This window comes from Haplochromis burtoni, unplaced genomic scaffold (genome assembly GCF_018398535.1).
Source record: "Haplochromis burtoni strain Fernald_Lab_line unplaced genomic scaffold, NCSU_Asbu1 Contig_1059, whole genome shotgun sequence".
Lineage (NCBI taxonomy): Eukaryota > Metazoa > Chordata > Actinopteri > Cichliformes > Cichlidae > Haplochromis > Haplochromis burtoni.
In genome coordinates this window covers 33,564-43,644 of record NW_024583420.1, presented here as the reverse complement: position 1 = coordinate 43,644, position 10,081 = coordinate 33,564, and the positions used below count along the sequence as shown (strand labels likewise).

Sequence of the window (10,081 nt, the reverse complement as noted above, 5' to 3'; positions counted from 1 at the left end):
GTGTGTGTGTGTGTGTGTGTGTGTGTGTGTGTGTGTGTGTGTGTGGATGATTTCCTGTACTTGTTGGTTTATAGCAACAGAAAATTGCCAAATTTAGTGTCAGATTCTGTTCTTTCTTCACTAAAGTGATATTATGTTACTGTAAATGTTTTAGTTTATTGTCTGCCTTATCAGGCTTCATTGTGTGTGAACAACAATGACTGAATGATGGGCACGCCCACACAGTGCTGCTGTTCGCTTATTTTCACACCTTCCAGTGCATCTTTACATATTTTCCTCGTGTCATATCTAGAGACATCTAGAGCTGCTGTGAAAAATGCAGGGCCTGCTGCACTGTGGTGTGATCTATGTGGTGCAAAACTGAAAAGAGGAACCATTTTGATAGCTTTGCATTTTGATAATAATTATACAGTCTATGTTCAAAAGATCCAAGTTTTAGTTCAGTATTATTTGTTAACGCAAACAGGCCAAATTCCTAAACACATCCCTTCAGCTGCTCATTAACACCGACATCCAGTCTGTTAATCATATGGCACCAGCTCAATGAGACAAACCTGCTGAGGTTCAAACTGAGCATCAGAAAGGGCAAAAAAGGACATTTAAGTGACTTTGAACATGCCATGGTTGTTTGCGGCAGATGAGCTGGTCTGACTATTTCAGAATCTGCTGATCTGCTGAGATTTTTCCACACAGCCATCTCTAAGGTTTACACAGAAAAGACTGAAAAAGAGAAAATATACAGTGAGCTGCAATTCATAAGGATGAAAATTCCTTGTTGATGCCAGAGTGGCTCCGTGCAGCTCTGGCCCGGTGTTGTCAAAACCACATTAGTTTGCAGCAAACTGATATCACAGTGGCTATATTAGTAAGATATGCATCGCTGTTATTAATCGATGGTGTGGTGATATTGTTTGTGTTTCTCTGACTGAAAAGCATCAGCAGCATGGACTGACTGGGTTATGATGGTGATGAAAATGAATAGATCAGTAACACAATAAAAACTGAACCCAACACTGAAGGAGATTGTCTATTTTTTGTGAGCTTTGTTTTACTCGCATGGTTTAAATACAGTGATAACTGATCATCTTCGATTCATTTCCGTTTTATTTATATATTCTCAAATAAAAACAACAGACGCCTGCAGGTGCTTTATATTGCAGGGTAAAGAGAATCGGACAATCCCCACTAGAGTGGGAAGGAAAAACTCCCTTTTAACAGGATGAAACCTGAGGGAGGGGCAGCCATCTGCTACAAGTTTGGTAAGGTTCTGGGACTGGTCTCACTCAAGATGACAGACTATAGGACATTACTGCAGGATTTACTGATGTGTTGTGTTTTCTGGCTTTCATGGATCTCAGATCTTACCCAGCACTGTCCGTCATCGTCTCCAAAACACCAAATGATTGAATATTTTATAGAAGAGTGGTTGTTCATCCCTTCGTGCCACTTTTGGAGTCACTGTCGAGGTTTGGCAGTGTGGCAGGGAGGTGTGTGTTGTGGCTCAGCTGCAGAGGGAGAGGTGACGTGGATGGTTGAAGGGGAAGCACCAGGAGAAGCTGGAGAGGTGTCGGGACCAAAGAGGAGCAATATTGTGAGCAGCTGGCACGCTGCTGGAGCAATGCCTGGGAAATTTACATTGTACATTGAAAAGTAATAAACATGAAACCCAGAGCACGGTGTGTGAGAGTGTGTGTCATGTGTGTGTCTTGCATTTACACAGCAGAAAGATTGTGAAGTTAACATAACAAGCAGCACTTTGACAGATTACACAGTTGCAATTCACTATTTTGGTTTCCTTTCTTAACCCACCCCTCTTCCTTTTTCTCACTTCCTTTCATCGCCTTCTTCATCTTTGGCATCTTGCGTTCTGTCTTCGCCGCCCATCGTTTAACCGAAATGTTCAGAGGATTGTTCCTCACTTTTAAATGAGCTAGCAGTTCTGGATGGAAATATCAGTTTGCTCTTTCCTTCTTAGCCTACGCCTGTTTCACTGAGCTCTTTAAGCTTTCTAGCCGTGTGAGAGGAATAAGATGTTTAAGATTAAGCACTTGCTTTTGCTTTCTTTCTGGGTGTTGTCATGTTCATGTATGCAGTTTTTTTTTTAAAAAAAGCTGTGTAGAAGAAATCATATAGGGCAGGGGTAGGCAACTCCAGGCCTCGAGAGCTGGTGTCCTGCAGGTTTTAGATGTCCTTGATCCAACAGCTGATTTAAATGGCTAAATTAGCTCCTCAACATGTCTTGAAGTTCTCCAGAGGCCTGGTAATGAACTAACCATTTGATTCAGGTGTGTTGACCCAGGGTGAGATCTAAAACCTGCAGGACACCGGCTCTCCAGGACTAACGTTCCCTACCTCTTATGTAGAGGGTTGCAGTTTCATTCACAAGCAATGCGTAGGACCCGATGGCCTGATATCTCAATGTTGTGTAAAATAATACCTATGGAGTTCCCCTAGTTACACTTTTTGTAAACAAAGGTAAACAAGTGACTTCTTGCATGTGACTCATTCCCACAAATAGTTTGTCATTCTTCAAGTGAAAACCACCAGGTGCAACATGCAAGCTCAACAATTCACACCTTGGATAAAAATAAGTGAAGGTCACAGGATGGAGACTTTAACATGTATGAACGTGGACATGGAGACCGACCCACATTTGTGTGGGTCGGTCAGCTTGTGTAAATGAGTGTAAACAACACTGGATCAAAAACATTCTGCTCTCTGATGTTTTTGAGGAAATACATGGAACTAATTTCGCAGACATTGTTCATGATCTGCTGAACTTGAACTGGATCTCCTGAGCGGTTAGCCCTCTCCCCTCACAGCAAGAGGGCTGTGGGTTTGAACCTGTGGGTTGGCTAGGCCCTTTCCTCAGTTTGGGAAGTTACCATGTGACCTGTGCCTGTGTGTGTACACCGATCTTCTCCAGACGCATGCATTAAGTTAACTTACAATTCTAAATTGGCCATAGTTGTGAATGTGAGTGTGGATGGTTTTCTGGCTCTGTATGTTAACCCTGCAGCTGGAGATCAGATGTCCCTCTTTAAGTAGGACTACACAGGATTTTTTCTGTCCCACATCTTGAGACAATGTCCCACATTTTGACTGGCTATGGCTGTGTCCAATGCTATGTACAGTGAAAGTCACAAGATACCAAAAAGGCACAGAGTCAAAGTTACACTGCAAATTTTGGTGAATGTGACGGAAACAGGAGAAAATGTGGTGTGAAGTGACACAGTATGTGTGTCATAATTTGCTAAAAATGGCTAAAAGGTCTGCTATAGGTCAAAAAAGGATGCTGAAACTCAAAGACTGGTACCAGACAGAACACCAGCAGAAATAACAGAGTATATAAAGACTGTTGCATGAGACCACAGGCGATTTATTCTGTTTACTTAGTGAGAGTTGGAAAGGTTTCATTAAAATATAACATATTTGAATGCATTGTTGATCTGGTTATAGTCTAACATTCAGTCTAATGTTAATGTTTTTGTCTCTCACTCCAGAAACTACAGCAAGCCTGCATCTAGCATCCTAAACACAATGTGTGACAAACCTCACTGCTGAGCTGAGAAGTTGTATCTAAATTTATCTGCCACTTATAAAAACTAACTCCATTTACACTGACTCCTCTTTTTTAGTGTTGCATGCTCAAATAGTGCAATTGCAACTTTCACACCTGCACCATGAACAGGTTACAGGAAAGCGATGTCACACAATGTCAACCTGCTGCGCACAAAAATATAACTTGCTCATTATGAAGTTTTAGTCTCATATGCAATATGATTTAATCACGTATTTATTGAAAGTCCCACCTCTCACCCTGTAACAGCAGAAATTACTACTAGAAAAGCTCAGTCTAGTTTTTTGAAACTAGACTCAGCTTTTCTGAGATTATTACAAATTTGAGCTGCACTACTTTTTTCAGATTAAGAGGACTGCCACGGGTGCAGCGACTGCTTCAGCATCTAAGTTGTTGGTTCCTGTTTGGTGTTAGTTATATGCCAACCTCCAGTTTGGTGTTTTTTTGGTTATTTTTAGTCTCCTCTGTGTTTCCCTTCTGTTATTCTACCCTGTGTTTTGGGCATTTATATCATCGTTCCTCTTATTGGCCACAAGATGGCAATCTAGCTCCATATTTATGGGTATGTGAGCTCTAAAATGCATAATGTCTGAGACTGCCGTGACAATTGCTGACCGCCGGGGCCACTATTTCCTGTTTGTGTGCGTGTGTTAACACTAATAAAGCTGCATTTCTGAGGCTGAGCGGTCTTTGATCAGAAGAATTGCAAATTTTAACACTTTGATGTGAGCTTGCCACTCTAGTGTCAAAAGTGGGATTTAAGATTAGCCTGGAAATTGCGAGACCCAAGAACTAGAAAGAGCCACTGAGCAGAACGTTTGTCGTCTGGAAAACTGAAGCAGATGAAGCAGCCAGTGATGGTTCAAGATTGTCAGCCCACCCTGGCTCTATGGCTCACTTGTGGAGAGGAGGATAATTTTGCTGAATACAACAAATCCATAGTGTATCGTCACCTTCCAAAGTAAAAAAATAAAAATAAAACAAACCCACCTCTACTGGCCCACATCCCCAGTTCAGGACAGCCTGCAGCAACGTCCAAAACACCACCCAAGCTGCCAAAGTATTGTGGGCTAAACAACAAGACACCACCGATCGAGGCAATCTACAACAACCAGACAATGCTGTGCGCTGTCCAGGTGAGGTGCTTATTAGGCATAGATTATTTAACTGTGTGGCAACATCTCAGTACAGATTTCATAATTATTTTAAACATTGTAGTTTTGCAACTTTCACCAGAGCCCGCAGGTGATGAATATGAAGTAGGGTAATGAAAGAATAAAGTAGCCAGACCGGTCTTTGTGCCAGGGGACAGTGTCTGGATGTGCTGCCCTGTATGCATGAAGGGCTTGCAATCATGACAGGGCTAAGCTGGTGTATCAGCAGCGGTGGATCTAGAGAAATTTTCTTAGGGTGGCAAAGAAATCACATGGGGTGGCAAAATCAAAGCCTTTTTTTTCACAAACACACATTCAAATGCAATAAGTATACACGTTTGTCATGTAAATATCATCTATAACTTAATTATTTTCTGTAGCCCACATAATTAAACACTTTAGTTACATAAAACATGTGATTTTATGTACTGTATGGCCTGTATAATAAATAAATATGTAGCCCAAAATCCAGAAAGCTACACAACATGGGGCGGATCATTTACAAACACAAATCTAATTTAAGTTTCACACTGTTTTTTGTTAGAAAAAAAAATCTAATTGTTACATGCTTAAATTACACAAAATGTCAGAAATCTGCAGTGTCATGAACAAAAATCTGTGTTGAAGTCTGTTGGAGGTGCAGCGAGTCCGTGGACCCCAGAGGGTTAATAACACTCACCTTCATTCCATTTCCAGAGTGTAACAACCAACCACCTGTGTGAAATCTGAAATTCCCATGGTGTTGTTCAAAATGTGCTCTGGCACAATCATAAGCATCTTGCTACTGAAAACTAGAAAAGAAGACTGTCTGTGCTATGGGCTGAACCATTTGTTAATGGAGGGGGGGGGAACACTATGCGATATATTCAGTTTTAGCATTTATATTCACTGTTAACTGTAACTACGCTCAAAGTGCTAATGCTATGTTATTTTAACAAACAACACTGTCATATGCAAAACTATGGTGGCACTTGGGGTGGCAAGAGATCATTTTAGGGTGGCACTTGCCACCCCATGCCACCCTTCTAGATCCGCCCCTGTGTATCAGGCACGCATGGCGAGCTGTGGGTGTATGGTGGTATTGTACCAGGACAGGATTTCACCATATTACCCCCTCACCCCTTCCTATACACACCCCAAAAACCTACCCTGTGCAACAGTTGACTGGGAGAATTGGTCAGTTATTTTATAAGTATTCTGACATCACCAAGGAAGCTGTGCACGCCTCTCGGTCATGTTACAGCCACCAGAGCTGGACACAGAGCTGGCCGCTCTGAGTTAATTAATGTTAAACTAGCTCGTGTTAAACTGGTGGAAGGTTCCTCACTGAAATGTCTGCCACCTAAAGTTAAAAATAAACTGGCAGCATTTAGGTTTTTCTCCTCTTCCTCTTTTTTCTTCTTTCTTTCTGCTTTTCAATTTTCATTCTTGTTCCTAGCTGCCATTCACTGAAACACAACTATGAATGCCACTTGAACTGTAAGAGGCACGAGTGGGGTCCTTTCAGGGAGGCCAGGTCTCTGCTGTCAGAGACCTGCTGGCACTAGTCTGGGCCCCAAGCATCTGTCTGGTGGTTGACCACAATCTTAGGCTCAGTCTCTGTCTCTCTCACACTCACAGACTCTCTCTCCTCTGTCACGCTGTCACACATTTCCTGCACTCACATACAGTGGTAAGTGTCAGTGGCGAGAGAGGACCGGTCTTACCTCCAGAGAAAACACGTGGAAATCGAGGGACAAGGAAAAAAGTGGAAGGAAAATGGAAAACTATGTCACTGCACTCACTTTTGGGATTTTCATGCTCAGTAAGAGACACTTCTTTGCTTGGTGGCTAATTAACTCTGCTGGTGCCCTTTTATTTAAAAAAAGGAAGAAAAGAAAAAGTGATGTATTTTTAAAATAGTTTTCATGTTATGTTTATAGTCAACAGGATTTAGGAAGGTGTTTTATAAAAATAAGTGATATCTTTTGCAACTATCGTTATCACTGTGCATTATTTACCTGCTCTGTCTCATACATCTTTATCAGTTCATTTTGCCATTGTAGCTAAACAAGTGCTAAAAAGTACTCGCAGGCATTTTTGGTAAATAACTGCAACAGTGTTGGGCAGGCGATCGTTTGACACGAAGCCAAATATTAATCCCCGTTTTGAAGTCTGCCAATTTAATATTTCATTTTTGACTATCTTTTTAAAAAAAAAAAAAAATTTAAACAAAAAATAGTGCATTTAACATCCAATTGATTTGTAACTTTTTGAGTGAAACAGAGGTTTTGGTTGGTATGTTGGATTAAGCCGAATTGAAAAGTCAATCAAAGAGATTGAAAATAAATGTCTCTCAGTCTCTGTCCAGTTCAGCCTCTCATTAGCCCGAGCGAACTGTACTCCCACTAAGACCAGTTAGCCAACATGAGTTGACATGGTCCCATTAACCTGCTGAGAAGTGATGGCCCGGCCATAAAGATGAGCTGTATTATTATGATCAGGCTCGGCCAGTTCCCTGGTTTCCCTGGTTTTCTCCACAGGGACAAACCAGGACCTGTTCACTGGCATACCTGAATATATGCCCTACAGGAACTGTCCCATTACACATCACATTAGTACTCTGGGAGAGGAGGAAGCCTCTTTAATGTACTTCCCCTTTTACTGTGACCACCAGACTTTCATTTTCCTATCCTGTAACGAGCCATAAAACGTCTGCATTTTTTCCCTTTTTAACGGTTTCTGTTTTGATATTTTTGAGTGCACCTCCAAAATGTTTTAGTGGTTTTATTTCTTTAAAAAAAAAAAGGTGCTGCAATGTTTGGGATTTGTGTTTGTTCGTTGTTGCAAATCCATCAATTACAAACAAGTGGACACTTAAAACATCTGTTGTAGGTGAAGTTCAGAAACCCTGAGTGGACTGTTGGAGCTGCATCTGAGTTCTTTGACCTGGTATTGCAAATGTGTGAATTTTTTTCACTTTCAAATTTTGTTTTAAAATACTTTGAATTAAATCGGAAAGATGTTGGTGGTTGGTCACATGATAGTAACTTGTATTAGTTGCATATTAGCTTTCTTGAGACCAACATGTCAATTATCCATCCCTAATGTGAAGATAAAGACAGCTTAAACTGTAGACTACTGCTGACAGACGGTGAAGTGAAACATAATGTGGCTTTTATGAAGTTTTGTCACTTATGAAACGGAAAACACTCAGCAGGCTGACTCATACATGCACATCGTGCTTTTTCTTGACGTTGTGGCCAGATTTCTGGTTTACATTTAAAAATAGAAGATTTCTTCTTGCTCTGTAAAAATGCTTCCTCGTTTGTAGACCTCTGCTGACTGCTGAAGCTTAATAATTTCTAACATTAATAATAATAATAATACATTTTATTTGAGGGCACCTTTCTAAAACCCAGGGTCACCTTACAGAGAGAAAACGACATCAATAAAACAGTAGATTAAAATAGATTGTAATAAATTAAAATACAGAAACCAGCAAAATACAACCACAAACAAAAAACACGATTTGACAGCAAGTAAAATCTGTATTAAACCAAGTTTGCAATTTCTGAAACCTGTTACATAAAGTCTGTAGATGTAAGAGTATTTTTTATTCTGGGGAAACCTGGATGAGTACACTTCATCTGAGGTCTCCTACATCAAGCACTCCATGAACACCGTCGCCACCAACAAATGCATCTGGGGATCTGCCAAACTAAAAACCCTGGCTGACGAGGAGATTTGCCTGCACAGGATGACCCCAGAAAGTCATCAGCACAGTGCTCTCCTCTTCTTAGAGGAGCTCTACAGGTCTCACTGCCACAGTAAAGCCCTGTAGAGCTCCTGGAGTACGCATTTCACCCAGCACCTCACCTGTTTCAATTGTTACCTCAGCAAGGTGGCACATGAGACAAAGGCCTGTTTATTTCACCTTCGGTGATGTCGCATTTCTAAGGAAAGTGCCAGTGCCAAAACAGCTATTTCTGCTATTGAGCCTTGTTTGGTGTCTCTTTTGTTGTGGAAACATGTGGAAGAACCACACACAGCCACAACAGCCTGGCTGCTCCTCCTCATGCTGGTCTGGATGCCAGGTGTGGTCACACACTGACCAAGCTTGGCTTCCTGTTCTTCAGCCAGGATTTGTTGCAAGTCAGCCAGTGTGGCTTTCACCTGACTGTCCATGATTAAAACATTGAACAGTGTCATTGTCAAACATGTCATTACCTTATTCAAGCTGCTACAGGCCCAGCAAACTTCAATATGACCTCAATAGTCTGTTGTACTGAGGGGCAAATGTATATAAATACAGCGTATTCTTCATGTAAATTCTATTTTTGCTTCATATACAGAAGGATTTTCTTTCATCTTAGAGGTTTCAGAGTCCAACTCAGCCTCCACACATAGTTTTTTCTGTTATAGACTTTTAATCTTTTAAAATGTTTTCTGTGTTCTTCAAGGTGGGTGCTCGGCCCGTGTGGTGACGGTGCCTCCTGGTCCATTAATCCGGGTGGAGGGCCAGCCAGTCTCCATCAGATGTGATGTCAAAGAATACACAGGACCTAGTGAGCAGGTCATTTCCCCAACACACACACACACACACACACTGGAATTGAAAGAGTTGATCCAGCACACACACACAGCACACACCACACACACACACACACAGATAGTCTAGAAGTTTTTGTTGTTTGTTAGTTTGATGGGTTACACTTTGAAATGATGCAAATGACCACCCTGTGCAGTGGTTTCTACTGTCACAAATATAGTTAGTGAATTATTATTATTTTAGTTTCTTCCTCAAACTGTTGAACATCGTCTACATTGTCGAACGTGCCTCAAAAATGAACTAATAGTGGATTTGTTGTGAGCTTATTTTCAGAAGTCAAGAATGTCATGTGTGAGACTTTGGTCCCTCACATAAATTTTTATTATTTTTATTACTATTATTATTGTTTTGGGTTTTTTTAGAAAACATATGCTCCTCTGCTTCAAGTCTGAATGTTGTTAAAAGTTTGCCCTAATATAACATTCACATCGTCTTTGTTCCTCTCTTTTCCTGCAGGATTTTGAATGGAATATGTTAAAGGATGCTAAAGGGCAGAAGACAAAGATAATCTCCTCTTTCGACTCTCGCTACTCCGACCAGTCTTACAGCAAGCGCGTGGCGTCCGGCGACATATCGGTGGTGCGTTTCCAAGACAACGAGGTGGAGCTGAAGATTGCTGAGGTGAAGTTGACGGATGCTGGCTTCTACGAGTGTCAAACACCGAGCACCGACTACGTCATCAGTGGAAATTATATTGCTCAGGTCCAACTCACAGGTATGAAAGTGTGTGTATTTAACCATTCTGACCAATGCCTC

General features: G+C 41.2%; 1 protein-coding gene across 1 annotated transcript in view; it reads left to right on the top strand.

Moving 5' to 3' along the window:
* Nucleotides 1-5,370: 5,370 nt before the first annotated feature.
* Nucleotides 5,371-10,081, top strand: part of LOC121813025 (immunoglobulin superfamily member 8-like) — a 35,336-nt gene continuing 30,625 nt past the window's right edge. The window contains exons 1-3 of the mRNA XM_042216439.1: nt 5,371-6,538; nt 9,177-9,289; nt 9,782-9,925. Of these exons, the coding sequence (XP_042072373.1) occupies nt 6,493-6,538; nt 9,177-9,289; nt 9,782-9,925 (303 nt within the window). The 5' untranslated portion in view covers nt 5,371-6,492. The remainder of the gene's footprint in view (nt 6,539-9,176; nt 9,290-9,781; nt 9,926-10,081) is intronic.